Consider the following 18,087-nt stretch of genomic DNA (forward strand, 5'->3'; position numbering starts at 1 on the left):
GATCTCACTTCCCATCATAAACCTGCTCCTCCGTAAGCGCAAACACCCCCTTCTGCCTGTCCGCCTCCTCCACGAACTCGGGCTTGATATACCGCGCCGTCAGCGCGAACCGCAGGTTCTTCTCGGGGACCACCGAATGCTACAGTAGTAATCGTCAAACATCGGCATGAGCCCTTCCCTCTGTGTCCTCCGGGGAAAAAAAAGCATACCTCATAAAACCGCTGCAACCCCTCCCCATGCATCACCACCAGATCCCCATGGTTGAGCTCCATCCTCAGGCACGGCGGCGCCTCCCCCCTCCGATTTCGGGCGGGCAGTCTCCGGCGCTGCGCCTCGTATTCCTCCCGCGTGATCGCGCCCGCGTCGAGAGTCTGCTTCAGCGCCTGCCGCTCGGGGCAGTGGGCGCATCCGTCCAGGGCGGGGTCTTCGTCTACCAGCCGCTTGGCTTTGGTGTACCCGTGGTAGTATTTGTACTTCATGCGCAGGAGCATGGTGGCGCGGGCGCCGAGGGAGAGGGTCGCGATGGTGGGGCCGAGGGAGGATTCGCCGTCGTCGTGGTACTGGGTTGTGTTAGGGGGGTTTGACTCCGTTAGGGTTCTCGAGAAGTGGGGTGGGGGAGCGGAGAAGGGGGTTGGGGGTTGGGGTTAGGTATGGGGTCAGGGATTCGGCTTACTCCGATCTTCATATCCTCCATGTATCCCAGCAGGAGGAGCTCGTTGGGCCGCAGGAATGCGTCTCCCGCGCTGGTGACCGCTTGCTGGGTCGCCCAGGTGAGTCGGCCTAATGCCCGGAGGACCTCGTCGCTGGCTTCGTTGAAGCCTTTGCTGGCGACGGAGACGACGTATTTGTATGGGCAGCCCTGTGGAGGGTTAGATCGACGGATTGGGAGTGGAATAGATAGTAGAAGGAACAGAGGGGGAGGGCGTACATAGTTCACTGCGTAGTGAGACGTCAGAGTGCCGCGGACTGTGCAAGAGGTCAGCGTGATGATCGGGCGTTGAATCCGTGAGGGTGAGGGGCGCACCCACCGACACTCTGTTGAAGCGGATACCGCTGGAGTCCCAGATCCACCGACTGAAGCCGTCTGAACAGATCATCCGGCCCGTTGGCGCGGGTGTTGATCGCTCGGTTAGCCACCAGATGCGTCACCGACCCTACACCGGGCAGAGTGTACACTAACTTTCGGTACGGGTATAAGGATGAGTCGTCGACGCTCGGGAGCTGCAGCTTCGGGTCGAAGTATAGCGCCCGCTTGGCGGGATGGATCTCGAACTCGTCAATCACGGACCGGACCGAGAGCGGCGACACCTTGAGGTATCGCTCGAAACTGCACCGCTGCGATTGCTGGGACGGGTTTTGGAGGAGCTCGTCGGCGCATTTCCATCCGCGCCAGAATCGCCGCGCGATGCAGCGGGAGCACAGCGGACACACGATCCCCTTCCAGGCGATGCGTTTGAAGACCAGGTCGCCCTGGTCCTCCGCCAGGGTCGCCAGCAGGTCCGGGACCAGGTCAAAGTGAGGCTGGATCTGCGGGTCGGGGGCCAGCCGGGCGCGGAGAAATGCCGCGTTGAGGCTGAGGTGCCCCGGCGGCGCCGTGGCGCCGTTGACCTTCCAGAACCGGGCGCAGGACGGCGTCAGGCACATCCAGCCCTCGTTGTAGACCTGCTTGCTGTCGCGGTCACAGCTCGAGCAGCGTTTCGTGGCGGGGCCGAGTGTGAAGTCCCGTTGCTCCACGGGCAATGGGGTGGTGCCCGGGGCCGCCCACCAGCTTGTCGCGGCGAGGTCCAGCTTCTCGAAGCGCACTTTGGCGCCTTTCTTCGTGCCGATCTGCTCGTGCCAGACGTCTGTGATGCGGAAGTAGGCCATCACGTTGTATCGGTGGGGGAGTTTCCGGCTCAATTGCTTGTTTCGATCTCCTGTCAAGGGCTTAACACGAGATGTCCACGTCAAGCCGGTCGTCTACGTACCAATGATGAGTCCGACCGGGTTCTGCATCCTCCAGCTGTTCATCACGCTGCTTAAGATGACGCTATCAGTGTCTTGATCTTTGAGCAGCACCAGGTTCCCCTCTGCGTCTTTGGTGCACCCACCGCCACTAGTTGCGAGGTTAGTTGTGTCGATTGAGTGCACTCGCTAGGTAATTTGAGCATGCTGTGGCCTCGGTGATACTTGCATTCGAGTTATGACAACTTCGTCATCGATGTAGGCCCGGACTCCCGAGTCCGCATCCACCAGACAGCCGTAGCACAGACTGCCATTGTAGTAGTAGCCTCCTTGGGCGGAGCGGAACCAGGGGAGGGCATCACAGAGGTCAGGCCGGCACTGCTCTCGCATTAGAGGACTTTCATCATGAGGTTCTATGAGGGTTACATGGGACAAACCTCTGCCCAAGCCGGTGGCTTTCCCTGAACCGGCGGAAGGTCCTTCTGGCGATCGCTCCCCCCCGAAATCGCATCCTCGCTATGGGAAGCTTCTGGTGGAGTTGGTTCCTTGTAGCTGCTAGTGATGGCAGCTTTGCGTGCTCGAGTGACCCGTCCGCTCAGTACAGCCTGTCGGACGGGCTTGCCGGTCTTGGTGGGTTTTCGAGGGGGTATTGTATGTATCTTGGGGTCTTACTCTCGCGCACGACGATGTTGGGGCCGAGGAGACCATTGAGGAAGATGTATTCTTTGGCGATCATCTTGTTTGACTCAGAAAGCTTCAATCGTCATCATTATTGGGTCAGGGTGGTTGAAGTGCGGTCGATGAGGTAGGGTAGACATCACACCCATCTGATGCACGTGCTTGCGCCCTTTCGCTTACTTCAGGCTGATGATCCAGCCTTCAGTTGGAGTGGTTGCGTTCCTAATTTATAAATTGTCGTCTTACGATGATCTTGGACTTGGAGCACGAGTGTGTGCGACTATAGCTAGCAATATATGTAGTATTGTCATTTCGAGAGTGCACAGTACTAGGTAGTTGCATCCTGTCAGCTGTAGTGATCAGTGTCCATATGGAAGATTACACATTTGAACTACTAGTACTAGAGCATATGATAGACAAGTCACTTCGAAGGTTACTTACTGTACGAAACGGAGTACCATCCCATCGATAGCGTAGGCACAGCACCATGAACGGCCTCCTGCAGCGAGAGAACACGAGTCGGCCAGGCGGTGCAACCAGACCAAAAGCGGCCGACGGCCCGTCCGTCAGGGGAGGGAGAGGGAGGGGGGAGCGAGGTCACCTGACCCTGACTGGCCCCGATCTCTCTCATCTCTGACAACTCAACTTGACCAGATTTTCGGCAGATGGAGCAATCAACCCATCAAACTACTCCACTAGTGCAGTGTCAGTCGACTGATTTTATAGAGAGGTCCAGAGGATCCATGCCTTTTGAGTAGAGAGGCAAAACACCGGTGGGTGCTTAGTCTCCAGGCCCAGCCGTGTTAATTTCCGGGCGAAGAAAGACAACGGAAGCAACGTGGACCGAGCGACGGTCGAGACCTGCACTTGAGCACCTGAGACACGATCCTTTGGTTCGATATTTTTGGGTCCGTGTCAGGGGGGTGGCAGATTGCAGATTGCAGATTATTGTAAATGTAGTCAGGTGTTCAGGTGTTCAGGTGTTCAGGTGTTGTGCAATGATACTGCAGTTGTATGCAGTGTATGCAGTGTATGCTGGGAATGGCTCTCTTGTCCACGGAATGGTCTCCGTCTACTCCATCCATCCATCCATCCATCAACTGGAGTCTTTCTCTTAGACTATCTAGTACCAAGATAACGCGGCAGGAATAAGGCGGAGACTGCAGAGTGGACTGCAGTGGGTGTCACTACTACTACTCAGCCCCCCATTCACCAACCAACGCAATTCCCGCCCGCACTCACCCACTCACCCACCACCCACACCCTCTTCTTTCAGGCTTAGTCGCTTCTCCCACCCGTACTTGCAGGTCTGGCTCTCTCTCTCTCTCTCGCTCTCATTCACTCTCACTCACTCTCACAATCTCACTCTCTCCGTCTCTTCCCCCCCTCTCTCCATCTCCTTGTCGGTCTCTTTAATTTATCCATTCTTCAATTCTTCTCATTAAATATTGATTGATTGATTGATTATCTTACCAGCTTCCTCCTTCTCTTCCCTCTTTTCCTCCTTTCCTCTTTTCCTCTTTTCTTCTTTTCTCTCTCTCTCTTACCTTACTTCCTCCGAACCTGCATCCCACGGTTCTCCCCTGACTTTCCCCTGTCACTTGCGCTGGCTCCGTCTGCTCTGTACCTGGCAGCCACCACGCGTGGTCCCTCCCCAGACGTTACAGATTTGTCTCCTCCGTAACTACTCCGTGACTTGCAGACATTCCGACTGGGAGGGGAAAAAAGTATCCTACCCACTCCCATTGCCCCAAGCCTGGGAGCTCCACTTGGATTCATTGCATTCTGCTATGCGCGTTGTTGCCTGCCAATCTCCCACCCAATCTTCTTCCGCCAACAGTCATTCGCTCATCTAAACCTCTTCATCTTCCTTCCTCTTCTCTCCTCTCGTGCGCTCTCTTTCTTGTATGACCTAGCCTCCAATTTTCACGACTTGACGTCTGTCGAGTATTACACTCTTTTTATCGCAAAGTCAATATCCCACGTTCTTTACGCCGTTGATCGGCCTGCCACTCTTTTTTCCGCCCTTTCCGTCTCTCTTTCTCCCTAGCCTCTTTGTTTTGAGAACACAGCGTCCTGCTACGACCCTTCCGACCGACTCCCCCCCCCCCATCAACCATCTCTCCCACCACAACTCCAACACTCCATCGCCCGTCATGTCCTTCCATCCTTCCGACTCGACCACTCCTAACGGTACGTACACTACGGTTTGGTCTGTGCCTCCCGATCGCTAATATGCTTTTCTCAGTCCTCTACTCCCGTTCCCTCCTAGCCTTCCGAAGCTGCGTACAATGCTCCTCCTCAGCGCCCGCTTGCCCCACCTGCGATGATGGCTACACCTGTACGATGGTCAGTCAATCTTGCACTCAGTGCGCGACCACGAAATGTGTCAAATCTCCAACCAGCGGAGATTTGGGGTCCTCCAATAATTCCGGTGGCGGCGGGACAGACGCCGGTGCTATCGCAGGGGGTGTGGTCGGTGGTATCGCCTTCATCGCGATAGTGACCTTCTTGGTATGGTGGTTCTTCATCAGGAAGAAGCGCAAGGAACAACAAGAGGCATCCGAAGCCGAAAAGTCCAGCGTGGCTGCCGACACGAGACAGTCCAGGAAGTCCACGAATTCGATCGCCTCTACCGTTCTGACTCGCGCCTCGAACGTGATCCAAATCGCTTACATCCCTGGTGTCACCAATCGCTCGCCCCCAGAGACTCCTGGGAGTCTGGTGCCCCCGGTTCCACCGCTCCCTGGTGCCCACCCCGACCAACATTTCTTCATGCCTGGCGACCTTCGTGATTCGGCCTGGTCGGAAATGTCCAACGAGCGTCGCAGCATCGCCCCTAGCCTACGCAGCAGCGTGGCCACCACCATCTACCGCAACAACGCCATCGTCAGTCCGATGCCGGCGCAACAAGTTATGCGCACGCGTGCCGCCGTGGTCAACATCAATGGAGCTAACAGCGATGCTCCTGCAGTGCCGGCCATTACCCAAGCCCAGCTGGCCAAGGCCGGCCTCTCAGCGGCCACCACCAACAGCTCGATCGTGGCGCGGACGGTGACCGCCAAACCAGTCATGGTTCGAGGCGCATCGAAAAAGAAGAAGGAAACCACCAATGGTCCCACCGGCGTGCAGACCATCGAGGAGCAGTCCGAAACCACCAGTTCCAACGTGTCTCGATCCACCAGCACCAAGCAATCAGACCCAGTCCCGACGTCCGGATTCGACGCCAGTTCGTCCGATGAGGAAGAGACTCCCAAGCGTTCTAGTCAGGCCCGCAGCGACAACGCTCCTGAGGCCGCTAAGACCGATGCGCAGTCGCGTCCCGCCACCGTGATTGAAGATTCGCCTGCCGTCAGCCAGAGCCCATTCCAAGATCATGCCCGGGCCGAACCCAGCGCCCGGGCATCCTCACTCCTCGAGACCCCGGAAGGGACACGCTCGAACCGAAGCAGCCGACACATTCCACCGCGCGTGGAAAGCCCTTTCTCGGATGCGAATGAGGTGAAATAAACGGCATGACTCTGCCTTTCGATGAACGTTTTAACGGGACCCCAGACCATCTATCCTTTTGATTTTCTACTTAGCTGGCGACATTGGCGCAATGGATACCACATACACATCATCCTGTGGCGCAGAGCCGCGGGAGTTTACTTTCTCTGTATCTATGATTATACATTTATGTTTCGGCGATCTTGCTGCTATTGGGCGAGATTGCAGGAACGGTTGATATTTTAAAGTGTGGCTATCAGACTGAATCAACTAAAAATAGTACGCACTGGAAGCTGTACCGAGGAACCAGCCAGACCAAAGGAGTCTGTCAGATGGTAGAACCTTCAAGCCGTCGAAACGGCATCGAAATGAGTACCATGATGACAAGATGCAGATCTGACTTGGATTTTTCAAGGTTATGTGCTAGTCACATCGTAGTGCATAGAGACTCATGGCACGATACGATGCTGAATTGCTGATGCTCCGTGTATCATTCGTCCCGGATGACGGTACTGATACGAAAATACAGCGATCGGATAAGCACCGAGCGGAAACTTCAATAGCCGGGGGAGGATGTTGCGGGGCATCGGCCTTTGACTCTGTTCAATGTTGTGTCTCCCTCGGCAATTGCATCATCCCAATCTGGAGGAGCTCCGCTGGTGCTGCCCCGCATTGAATCAGTGCCACCATGACTTCAAGGTTGCTTTAAAGGGCTCCTCCCCCACGTTCGTGGGGTGGTGGTGAGTCAGTTGGTCGTTGTGAAAAGAGACAGCTTTTGTAGAGTCGCCGGCATTGATATCGCTGCAATTGATGAGACTGCATGAACTACGAGTCCACTCAACCCCACGACCTTGACAAATTAACGTTAAAACAAAACATACAACCACCCATCCGACAAATAACAAACCGAAAATGTCGATCCCCGCCCTCTTCTCCCTCGAAGGCAGCACCGCCATCGTCACCGGCGGCACGCGGGGAATCGGCCAGGCCATGGCGTACGCGCTTGCGGAAGCGGGCGCGGACATTATTCTGATCCAGGTGCGTCGGCCCCCTGGTTGGGGGAAACATCTGGATACATTCTAACTGTCAAGATCCAAAAAGCGAGACGAATCCAACACCACCACGCGCGACGAGATCACCACGCGCCTGCACCGCAAAGCCCACATCCACGTCGCCGAGCTGTCCTCCCGCGACGCCCTCAAACAGATCCTCCCCGCCGTGACCGCCCAGGGCTTCACGCCCAACATCCTCCTCAACTGCGCCGGCATCCAGCGCCGGCATCCCAGCGAGCAATTCCCGGATGAGGACTGGGATGAGGTATTTCCCTTGCCCTTTCTTTCCAAACCCCCTCAAAACTCCCATGCTAATCCCGCCCGACGGCCAGGTCCTCAACATAAACCTCACCTCCGTCTTCACCCTGTGCCGGGAATTCGGCGCCTACCTGCTCGGCCGCGACGCCGCCGAGTTCGAAGCCACCGGCGGCGGCGGCGGCCACCGCCGCCGCGGCGCCATCATCAACGTCGCCTCGCTGCTCAGCTTCCAGGGCGGGATCACCGTGCCGGCCTACGCCGCCTCCAAGGGCGGGGTGGCGCAGCTCACCAAGGCGCTGTCCAACGAGTGGGCCGCCCGCGGCATCAGCGTCAATGCCATCGCCCCCGGGTACATCGCCACCGATATGAACACCGCGCTGATCCAGGATGAGGCCCGCAACGCGGGGATCATGGCGCGGATCCCCGCGGGGCGGTGGGGGAGGCCCGAGGATTTCAAGGGGGTGGTAGTGTTTTTGGCGAGTGCGGCCAGTGCGTATGTTTCTGGGGAGGTGGTTACGGTTGATGGGGGGTGGATGGGGCGGTAATCTTTTTGATTCTGTGAGGGGGGGGGTGTCGTCTGTATATAGGTTTTGTGAGGAATTGATGGGTTGGTGATTTTTACTGGTCATGGAGTTCTTGGTGGTGAGATGGTGCAGTGGGTTCGAGTTGTGGAATGTGGGTAAATTTAGGGATAGGTATGGCAAGGTTTGTACAAGGACAGGCTGTCATCGCCAATGGCATCACACAGTCGGTTATACGGATGCACAATTGTTACACGGTGGAATCTTATCATGAACTGGATTGAAAGGTTGAGCGGGCTGCATGTTCCTAGCAACCTTTGCATAGCTCATTTGTTGTTCTAGACCCAAGGTACCGACTCTAATCCCGATCCAGTAAACCGAGGCCGCTGACCGATCGTTCGCTTCGACATCCGCGGTTCGGAAGTCATCGAGTCGAGCTGTTGCCGCCAAAACAACCTGTCACCGTAGTTAGCTATGCGACAACCGGGGAATCTGGAGCACTTATAAAAAAAAAGGGGGCCGTTCCCTCACCGCGGGCCCTCGGTGAGGGAACGGCGGCCCACCACCCTGGGCCATCCCTCGTGTTCGACTCCTGCGTTGCCAACCACAATTCAAAGCGCAGTCCTCTCCCCGTGACCCACGCAAGACCCTGCCCCCACAGCCTCGGAAACAACAAGAAACGAGACAGACAAGCACTGAGCTTTGATCCCCTTTCGAGGTCCCATAACAAGCCTCCTGTACGGATCCGAGACAGCAAAAGGCCAGTGCTGCACGGTCTGACGATCGAGAGTATACCAACGCAACAATTGTAGCGGCATTGCCGAAGCGACGGTCAGGACAGGCGGCACCAGCATGATGGACACAGCCGGTGGCCAGATATACCTCGCGCTCTCTGCTGAGATTTCAGTCTTGAATCATCCCAGATCTCGTGGCTCGAGCCCCTTTGACCAAGCATACTATCTCCCATCATTGAACCTTCGATGCGCAGATCATGACCTCACGTCGTCTCCCAAGATCAACAGCCTCTCAGCCTCTTGTGTGTGATACAGTACCCCCGCGGACTAGTTTTTGATTCCTCCCCACCGCCAGAAGCCCGACAGTGGAGGGCATGGGGAAACGGACAAACAAAACATCCATAAAAACCGCTTCCTTCTCCCCAAGGGGAGGGACCATACCCGAAGCTATGGCCGAGTCAGCGCCCATCGATCTATCTGCACCCGCTCGATGCAAAGAGATGGTTAACACGATCGATCGGGACCTTCGCGAGCGAAGCGCAGATCGGGTGGCTGTCATGCCGTGATCCACGAGTCCACTAGCCGGTCTCGTACCCGGGATTGATCGAGAGTTGGAACGCAGGGAGCGAAGGCCCCAGTCAACTCTCGGATTGGGAGCATGCACGGGACAGCCGAGTCACACCGACCAAGGAGGCCAACCGCTTTACCCCGGTTAGGGGCGGAGAAAGATACATAATACATGATTGGAGACCGACTCGAGACTGGAAAGCGACGAACAAGCCCAAGGGGGGGGGCTCCTCATGGCATCATCCAATCGACCATGAGGAAGTCATCCATTTGCAATTGACCTCGCTGCGGTTTAATCCGGGCTGGAACGGTGGAAACACCTGGGCCGTTCCAGAGATTCAAACCGGTTTCCGACGAGTGGATCAATCCAAAGACTCGATGACTGTGTGTGAGGCAGTCGGTATGTCCGAAGACACCCGGTTTGTTCGTATTCGGGTAAACCAGTTCGCACATGCAATGATCAAGCTCACGGTTGTAAAGTTCCTTGAATCAGCGCCCACTATGGGCTCCCAGTGACATCCTCCTGAGGAAGATGCCCGGCATGCTCCACCTGCCTTCTCTCTCGAATCATCAGCTCAGTACCACGGCAACAAGTGAAGACTGTCCTGTGTTGATCAGTACGTTACACTCAGCATTGGTAGACCGACGCGTGCCCTGCGGCGGGAACTGCATGGAAAACCGTCTTTATGCGCACCCCGCGGAGGGATGGCGCTCTGAGCATCGGGAACCTTTCGCCTCCTCGATCCCCCGAAAGCGATGCGAGTCAACTAGTGGGCTCAAACCGCCGTGCATGACCGTGAAACTTGCCGCCGGCAAGAAGCCGTTGGCACCGAACCGACGGGGTTACATTAGGGTTAGACTCTCCAGCGAGCTGGAGAGCGTACCAGGGGGTAAGATCTGTATGAGGGTGCCTTGAACGGTGGAAAGGCGAAGAGGTGAGAAGGCCAGAGATGCAACAGGAAACACATGAGAGCTTGTCCACCCATGGAAAAGCACGAGGAATGAGTCCAATAGATACTGGTGAGTGTCAAAGAGACCAGAAGAGTCGCGATTCCGATAGATGAGGAAGACAGCGTAAGAGGTAACCTGAGTTTCCATGACTGCGATGGTGGAGGGAGAGGGAGAGGAGCGAGTAAGTAAACACGCCGGGAACGGAGAAGTAATCACACTCTCCGTCCACACGCGCCGCGCGATCCAATGCAAACTGTGCAAACCATGCAAGCCATGCAAACCGGCCATTACTGCATTCTCAACATGCGTATTCTGCCGTGTCCCCTACCGCCTTTTCAGCCCTTCTCAGAACCCTCAGTTCTGTATATTGCTCTTGCACAGGGTCAGAAAGCTCAGTCTCTGAAGTTACTTGAAGTCTGGAGACTGTGTGCTCTATTGATGTGCTCTATTGATGTGCTAGGTATAGACCGGCTAAAACTGACCATGCTCTGGCTCCCAGGTCAGGATAAGAAAAGAAGAGATGATACATATTCAACGTGTCAGTGTGTTTTAAAAAGGCATTAAGTTAACAAAACAGAACCCTTCAGTTGTGTACATAGTCCTATACCTGTCCACCCACTCTACCACCCCGCATCCCACACTCATCCCCGCTGCCTACGACGGATTGGCGGGAATTGCATCCTCAACAGCCCGGGACGGGTTCTCATCGTCGTCGTCGTACTTCCCTGGACCGTCGTGATAGTCTTTGTGTGGAAAGTCAATATCATCAGACGAGGCAGCTTTGTATGTACCTGGAGCATTGACTCGCATCATCAGTCATCAGTCCACTTCGTCAAAATGCCAGCGGAGAGATCATACCGCCGAGCCTCGTAGGGCCTTGATCGAACAAATTCTCGGAATTGTCCTTCTCTTCCTTCTTGTCAAACCGGCTGGTCGACGTGTTTTTCTTGGGAAGTGATGTCATGTTCGATGTATTAATTGTGACAGTATGAACTATTTGCTGTCTCATTAAACTGTGCGAGAAGAGGAGACATTCTTATACGGAACGTTTAACCTGCTGCTTGGTTTATGAAGTCATGATGTCATCTGTGGATTGTGGCAAATAGGTCCACGGATGTCTATCGATCGGTAAACCGAATCGACAAGTATAAGTCAAGTCCGGCGCTTCAGCGGCTGCACGACAAACATTTACACTGCGAGTATTAGATGGTCGCTCATCAAATCATTGCCGGTGGTCTACGGAAAGGTCATGATTCAAGTATATCCAGATTATTGATTGAGATTAGACTATCAGTCAGGATCAAGGTATGGTATCTGCTAAGAGGAAAATTACTAGAATCGAAGGGACAAAGGGGTAACACGGAACAGGATATATGAACAGGAGATGGCGCTGCATAACGTCGAGGTCAAAAGGCAGGTCTGGCACACACAGAAGAGGTTGCGTCATCTAGAGCATGGTGCCGGGGACGAAGATGAAGAGAATGCTCAGCGCGGTGGCCACAAAAAAGGCGATCAAGGCCGTTGCCGTGGCGCGCTTGTTCAGGAGCTTCCGCACGTATGGTTCGCGGATCGGGGACCAGGTCATAAATGTGTATTCGCTGTAGCCCAAGAACGCCATGACGGGGTCGAGTTTGTACTGGTACGAAACGAGGAAGTAAGACGCCACGGCAAAAGGCAGTATCAGCTGTGACGCAAGTCAGCAAAGGTATCAAGACCCGGAGCGGCAGACATTGACTTACCCAGCACCGTATATGTCGGGGCTTGTCGCGAAGAACCACGTAAAAGGCACCCCAGAAGCCTCCACCAAAGCTGATCAGCGCAAATGCCAGACGGGCGATGATGGACAAAGGCACAAGGTTCCCCAGCGCCTTGGCCTGCAGGAACCCGGGGAATGCATCGCGTTCCATCGCCTGGAAGACATAGTCCTTCGCCGGATCGAACACTTCGGGGTCATCCCGGCCGCGGTCCTCGACATGATCGATAATCGTCGTCACCATCTCCTCCGGTAGAACGATTTCTCTCTCAGCCCCGGGAAGCAAGTATGTGTACAGAATCTTCTCTGCACTTGCGCGGATATCCGCACGTGCCACCGTGTGCCCGGGCGACGGCGAGTCGTTTCGAGTCCCGGAGCCATCTTGCGGGGGCTGCTCGTTCGACACTGTGCGGGCAGCGTTCTGTGATCCTAAGCTGCTCTGCAAAGAGTGCCCTGATGTATGGCCGTCCGAGCGGAGGAACGCCGACAGTCGTTGGTTTGCGTCGCGGTCTTCTAATTCGTAGAGGGCATGGCGCGAACCCGATGGTCCCGCTTCGACTAGAGGGATATCATTGAGATGCTCGATGTTGTCCAAGGCGGCGGAAGAGCCATTGCTGTCGGCCTTTTCCAGATCAGGCGTCGCGACAAGAACGGATCGGCGCAGCTCACGAACATAGTGACGGCAGAGGGACATATGCTGTGAGACATCCAGCCTGGCGCAAGCACTCAATTAGCGACCGTCCTTCGCGCAAGTCACCCATTATGCTGAGGACTGTTGTGACATACCAGAAGTCTAGATAATCCACTGATCGCTGCTGGTCGCGCATATAAATGTAGAAGGAAAAAAGATCGACGGGAGCGAGCGTTCGCCGACTGAGAACTTCAAATAGAGTGGGCAGGCGATTGCGCTGCTCCAGCTCCGAGAGCGAAGGAGATGCCATGGCTGAAAGAGTGGTAAGCCAATGCTATGACTGCGTTTTTGTTGCGCTGCGATATTTTGTGTGTTTTCGGTGTCGCACCAGGCCGAGGGGCCGAAAAGGGGAACGAAGGTCCAGAGCGAATTGAGTTTGGAGGGGAATAGGAGTCAACGGCACGATCGAATCAATCGAATTGAAGTTGTACACAAGAGATCGGTTTACGGCGAGCGCGAGCAATAGCGAACGAAGGCAGTAGATGACGATTAAAGAGGGACGGGGCACACGTTGGGGTTTAATTAGTGCTTGGGCATGAAACTTGCAATAACACGCGGGCGGGCTCGGAGGGCCAGTGCAAGCCAGGAGTCCCTGCAGAGGGACCCGAGGCAGTAAACAAAACACCCAGCCGACTCGACTCCAGGTAGGTGAAGATCACGGAAATACGATGAAAGCCATGCAGCAGGCGTGCAGTGACAACACAGACAGGAAGGAGGAGAGATGGGGGTGGCAGGTAAGAAGAAGATTGAAGGAGGGGGGATGAGTGAGAAGGAGAAGCGACCAGCCAGCTTAGACTAAGTGACTGACTGATTCTGAAGGTGGTGGTGGATGGCCAGCCCACAGCACTGCAGCACTGCAGCACTGCAGCTCCCGCCCGCGCAGCCACAAAAAGAGCCCTCAGATTACAGTACCACTAGTGAATGGGTGCCTGACGCCGCAGGTTTTGATCCCGCCGGTAACAATGTTGATCCGAAATGACTGGCCCCACTCGTTGTTTATCGAATAAACGAGGTCGATAAACGTTATTTCAATTCCTGGGACTGCGATGCGAACCAGCGCACATTGGCTACTGGAGCCTCATCTCATATTGAAAACAGAACAAAACAAAACAAAACAGTTGGCACGGTAATCGCATGCTGAAGAGTAGAATCGAATCAACAGATTCGGTTGGTTTCGGTTGGTGTTACAGTGCTACGTAGTGAGGTGTTACTCGACGCCTGCCTAAAAAAAGGAATCGGGAGGATCCACTATCGAAAAAAAAGTCCCCATCGGTTCGCCTTGCCGTGGCTGGTTCCTGATCGTCACAATAAAACCCAATAACCTTTCCAAAAAGAGCATCTGCCGTTGGCAGGCGACATGTCCATCTGCCTACGTCAGTCCCAATGCAGCACGCAAGGTGTATGGCAAGTTAGGAGGTACTGTCTCCGTGCAGTACAAACTCATCCATGTCAGCCTAACCGGTCCGGAGTAACTACTTTTGCAGTGCTTATGAGATAGACTCCCAGCCACGCACGTCCGAGAGAGCACCGTACTATGTGTAGTATTCGAAGTCCTGACCTGACCATCGAGAAACGTGCTGTTTTTGAGACATGCATGAGTTCCTGAAACCACCACAGCTGAGCCAGCGGATTGGTCATCCCCGAAAGTGCTCAAGGAGTAAGGTAAATCCGGTCCGGGCCCAGACCACACCGAGATTTCGAATTTCCACGCTAGACCAACAACAAATAAGTAAACTCCATCTTAAATTAATCCTCAGCCCGTCTGATGCACTGCTTGCTGCAGGTGCCAACAGCCAATATCCGCTCGCAGCACTGGCCTTTCTGTTTCCACCATGAGTGACGGGTATGGCCCGTCCCAGAGCTCCAGTGGATTGTCCCTCCACCGAAACGGACAGGAAAACATCCCATGAGGAGCTTAAACCAGCCGAGGCTACCCAAGCCGCCACCACGACTCTACCGCCAGCGCAGCAATCGGGCAAGAGGGGTCGCAAAGGTGATCGTTCAACTCCCAATTCAGAATCTGCTGAACCTGCATCAACACAGCCGGGTAAAAAGCGAAAAAGAGCCGCTGCACCTCCGAAGCGAACTCCATCCACCCCGTGGCCCGACGCCTTCAAGCAGCTATCGCGCACCCACCGCGCCCTGAACCTCGTCTACACCTTCTGCTGCACGCGAAAGCACTTTGCGACCACGTTCAGCAACATCAAACAAGCCGTCCAAGCGCAGTTGCAAGGCCAAGAGTTGACAGTGGAGGACATTGCTCGTGTTAGGGTGCTTGTGCCGCGAGCAGTTCGCTTTGAATATGTCGACGATGCCAAACTCGAGCTTATGACTACGGGGGAGCGAGAGATAAAACAATTGGGTTATGGCAGGGACATGCTTCCTGAGACAGACGGCGTTCCGACCAGAACCCTGTTGTTCGAGCTGGTTGACCAGGATCTCAAGCGGGAAGTGAGAGACCCGAAAACCGGAGAGCCGACAAAGCCGAGACGCAAAATGAAGGACGAGGACCTCAAAATGCCCGTATACAGTCAGAAGCAGATGTTAGCCCTCATCGAGAAACGCAATAAGAAGTTCACCGACGCGATCGATGAGTTTCTTGTCCGTTGCGAAGACGAGAAACTCGACCCTGTCATGCGACTAGAATCGGAAAAAGATGCATGGATTCCCATCCCTCCGGACGACGACGAGTTGTTGGCCTTGGCGTCCGTCAAAGCGCCACCTCAGATCCCCAAGGTCCGGAAATCCATGTCGGAAATCGTGGAAGAGATCCGGCAGATGGATTGGTATACGGCACAGATTGTTCCCGAGGGACATCGAGTGTTTGAAGCACAGGCTCCCATACATGCCGAACTCAACTTCCAGCTCTCTCAGAATCTGGTCAATGCATTGTACAATACCAAAGGCATTACTCAGTTATATTCCCACCAGGCAGAGGCCATCAATCACTTATACGATGGTCACAATGTTATTGTGTCTACTTCCACTAGCTCGGGAAAATCCTTGATCTACCAGGTGCCCATGTTGCATGAGCTGGAGAAAGATCCTGCTAGCCGCGGGATGTACATATTTCCCACCAAGGCATTGGCACAAGACCAAAGGCGCAGTATGCAGGAGCTGCTTCAGTTTTTGGATGGTCTCCAAGACACCATCGTTGAGACATACGACGGAGACACGCCCATGGCCGCACGGAACCACATTCGAGATGAGGCGCGTATTATCTTCACCAATCCCGACATGCTACACATCACCATTCTGCCTCAAGAAAGCTCCTGGCGTACGTTTCTGAAAAACCTCAAGTTCGTTGTAGTCGACGAGCTGCACGTGTATAATGGACTGTTTGGATCCCATGTCGCATTCATCATGCGTCGCCTACGCCGCATTTGCGCCGCTGTAGGTAACCGTCAGGTGCGATTTATCTCCTGCTCGGCCACAGTAGCCAATCCGGAAGCGCACATGAAGGCCATTTTTGGAGTTGAAGATGTGAAATTGATCGACTTCGATGGCTCTCCATCGGGACGCAAGGAATTTATGTGCTGGAATACGCCGTTTAAAGATCCTAACGACCCAACATCCGGCCGCGGGGACAGTGTTGCCGAAACGGCACGTCTGTTCTGCCAGCTCATTTTACGTGGCGCGCGGGTTATCGCGTTCTGTCGAATCCGAAAGATGTGTGAAGTTCTCTTGCAAGCTGTGCGGACGGAATGCCAAAATCTGGGTCGCGCTGAGGTTGCGAAGCTCGTGATGGGCTACCGCGGTGGCTACAGCCCGCAAGACCGACGTGTCATTGAAAAAGACATGTTTGAGGGCCAATTGATGGGCATTGTGGCCACTAATGCTCTCGAGCTGGGAGTTGACATTGGGTCCCTTGACGCCGTCATCACTCTGGGGTTCCCCTACTCGATCTCGAATCTTCGCCAGCAGAGCGGGCGCGCAGGTCGACGTAACAAGGATTCGCTCTCGGTTCTTGTCGGCGATCGCTATCCCACCGACCAGCACTATATGCGCAATCCCGAGGAATTGTTCACCAAGCCCAATTGCGAACTCCAAGTCGACCTAGCCAACGAATTGGTCCTTGAAGGCCACATTCAGTGTGCTGCCTTCGAGATGCCCATCCGCCCCGATGAGGACAGCACCTACTTTGGACCACAGCTTGCCGAATTCGCCGCGACTCGCCTCACCCGCGATGCTCTTGGCTACTACCACTGTCACGAGCGCTTCCGGCCTCAGCCGTCCCGCTGTGTTTCCATCCGGGACACTGAGGACCAGCACTTCGCCGTCATCGACACCACCAATTCGCGCAACGTTGTTCTCGAGGAGGTGGAAGCTTCGCGTGCCTTCTTCACCATCTACGAAGGAGGCATCTTTCTCCATCAGGGTCAAACCTACCTCGTCCAAGAATTCCACCCCGATCGCCATTTCGCGCGCGTCATCCGGGTCCATGTGGACTGGAACACCATGCAACGCGATTACACCGACATCGATCCCATCGAAACCGACTCCATCCGGTTCATCAACCAGAATCCGTTCTCCATCGCCGCTTCGGCCTCGGCCGCGGCCGCGGCCAAAACTGAAGCTCCATCCGAGTCACCCGACCCGCCAAGCCGCGCGTTCTTTGGCTCAATCCGCATCCACGCCGTTGTCTACGGGTTTTTCAAGATTGACAAACGCGGTCGCATCCTGGACGCCGTCACAGTCGACAACCCCCCGATCGACATCTACACCAAGGGGATGTGGCTGGACATCCCCAAGCGGGCGCTGGAGATCCTCCGTTCGCACAACCTCAACATCGCGGCGGCCATCCACGCCGCCGAACACGCCATCCTCTCGCTGCTCCCGACCTTCGTGATCTCTTCCCCTGGGGACGTCCGCACCGAGTGCAAAGTCGCGAAGAAGGAAGTCGGCCGCGGCCTGCGCTTAGCCGCGGAGGAAGGCCAACCGCACGAGGGCCAGACGAGGAAGCAGCTCGAGTCCAAAGTCAAAAAGATCCTCCAGCCCCCCGCACGGCAGCGCCCCGCGCGGTTGACCTTCTATGATGCGAAGGGCGGGCCGTGCGGATCCGGCATCGCGAGCAAGGCGTTCGAGTTCGTGGACGTGCTGCTGCGCCGGGCGGTGAAGCGCATCGAGGCCTGCCAGTGCCTCACGCCGCAGGGCTGCTTGGAGTGCGTCTGTGACGAGCGGTGCAAGGAGATGAATGAGGTGATGAGTAAGGCCGGGGCTGGGGTGGTGCTGCGGTGTCTGCTGGGGTGGGAGGTGGACGTGGATGCTCTGCCGTGGGGGGAGGAGGTCGATCTGAGTGGGATCTGTGGGGTGGGTGGGGAGGAGCTGCGCGGCGGGTTCGAGACGGTCGTGCCTGCGACGGAGGTGCCGCTTCGATCTCAGCGGTAGGTCTGTCTGGAACTCTGCCTGGCCTCAAGTGTGTATATGTAACATCTACAGCTGTCCCTGA

The 18,087-nt window shown here is 55.5% G+C and overlaps 5 protein-coding genes across 5 annotated transcripts; 3 read left to right on the plus strand and 2 right to left on the minus strand.

Moving 5' to 3' along the window:
• Positions 1 to 4: 4 nt before the first annotated feature.
• BO72DRAFT_472376 (uncharacterized protein) lies at positions 5 to 2,334 on the minus strand (the record flags this gene model as incomplete). The annotated part of the gene is made up of 7 exons (XM_040947137.1): positions 5 to 139; positions 210 to 560; positions 674 to 859; positions 929 to 966; positions 1,029 to 1,916; positions 1,968 to 2,133; positions 2,170 to 2,334. 7 exons carry the CDS (start codon positions 2,332 to 2,334, stop codon positions 5 to 7), a joined length of 1,929 nt encoding a protein of 642 aa, XP_040796541.1.
• A 2,256-nt stretch (positions 2,335 to 4,590) lies between these two features.
• On the plus strand, positions 4,591 to 6,347 carry BO72DRAFT_271962 (uncharacterized protein). Its single transcript, XM_040940207.1, has 2 exons — positions 4,591 to 4,815; positions 4,871 to 6,347. The coding sequence occupies exons 1-2, from the start codon at positions 4,779 to 4,781 to the stop codon at positions 6,130 to 6,132; spliced, it is 1,299 nt and encodes a 432-aa protein (XP_040796542.1). The 5' UTR covers positions 4,591 to 4,778; the 3' UTR covers positions 6,133 to 6,347.
• A 521-nt stretch (positions 6,348 to 6,868) lies between these two features.
• On the plus strand, positions 6,869 to 8,302 carry BO72DRAFT_272003 (putative 2-deoxy-D-gluconate 3-dehydrogenase). Its single transcript, XM_040940208.1, has 3 exons — positions 6,869 to 7,149; positions 7,213 to 7,428; positions 7,496 to 8,302. The coding sequence occupies exons 1-3, from the start codon at positions 7,024 to 7,026 to the stop codon at positions 7,964 to 7,966; spliced, it is 813 nt and encodes a 270-aa protein (XP_040796543.1). The 5' UTR covers positions 6,869 to 7,023; the 3' UTR covers positions 7,967 to 8,302.
• Positions 8,303 to 11,606: 3,304 nt separating this feature from the next.
• rgsB (putative RGS domain protein (Rax1)) lies at positions 11,607 to 13,296 on the minus strand. The gene is made up of 3 exons (XM_040940210.1): positions 12,734 to 13,296; positions 11,934 to 12,660; positions 11,607 to 11,878 (listed from the first exon to the last, which is right to left on the minus strand). The coding sequence occupies exons 1-3, from the start codon at positions 12,886 to 12,888 to the stop codon at positions 11,642 to 11,644; spliced, it is 1,119 nt and encodes a 372-aa protein (XP_040796544.1). The 5' UTR covers positions 12,889 to 13,296; the 3' UTR covers positions 11,607 to 11,641.
• Positions 13,297 to 14,378: 1,082 nt separating this feature from the next.
• BO72DRAFT_489721 (ATP-dependent 3'-5' DNA helicase) lies at positions 14,379 to 18,087 on the plus strand (the record flags this gene model as incomplete). The annotated part of the gene is made up of 3 exons (XM_040948107.1): positions 14,379 to 14,481; positions 14,534 to 18,022; positions 18,078 to 18,087. The coding sequence occupies exons 1-3, from the start codon at positions 14,471 to 14,473 to the stop codon at positions 18,085 to 18,087; spliced, it is 3,510 nt and encodes a 1,169-aa protein (XP_040796545.1). The 5' UTR covers positions 14,379 to 14,470.

The sequence above is a fragment of the Aspergillus fijiensis genome (assembly GCF_003184825.1).
Source record: "Aspergillus fijiensis CBS 313.89 unplaced genomic scaffold BO72scaffold_74, whole genome shotgun sequence".
Lineage (NCBI taxonomy): Eukaryota > Fungi > Ascomycota > Eurotiomycetes > Eurotiales > Aspergillaceae > Aspergillus > Aspergillus fijiensis.

Coding starts and splice junctions, on each gene's coding strand:
- BO72DRAFT_271962 (XM_040940207.1), top strand. CDS start 4,779: ATGTCCTTCCATCCTTCCGACTCGACCACTCCTAACG. Junction 4,816..4,870: donor CGACTCGACCACTCCTAACG/GTACGTACACTA, acceptor TGCTTTTCTCAG/TCCTCTACTCCCGTTCCCTC.
- BO72DRAFT_272003 (XM_040940208.1), top strand. CDS start 7,024: ATGTCGATCCCCGCCCTCTTCTCCCTCGAAGGCAGCACCGCCATCGTC. Junction 7,150..7,212: donor CGGACATTATTCTGATCCAG/GTGCGTCGGCCC, acceptor AGATCCAAAAAG/CGAGACGAATCCAACACCAC. Junction 7,429..7,495: donor CGGATGAGGACTGGGATGAG/GTATTTCCCTTG, acceptor CCCGACGGCCAG/GTCCTCAACATAAACCTCAC.
- rgsB (XM_040940210.1), bottom strand. CDS start 12,888: ATGGCATCTCCTTCGCTCTCGGAGCTGGAGCAGCGCAATCGCCTGCCC. Junction 12,661..12,733: donor GTGGATTATCTAGACTTCTG/GTATGTCACAAC, acceptor TGCTTGCGCCAG/GCTGGATGTCTCACAGCATA. Junction 11,879..11,933: donor CCCGACATATACGGTGCTGG/GTAAGTCAATGT, acceptor CTTGCGTCACAG/CTGATACTGCCTTTTGCCGT.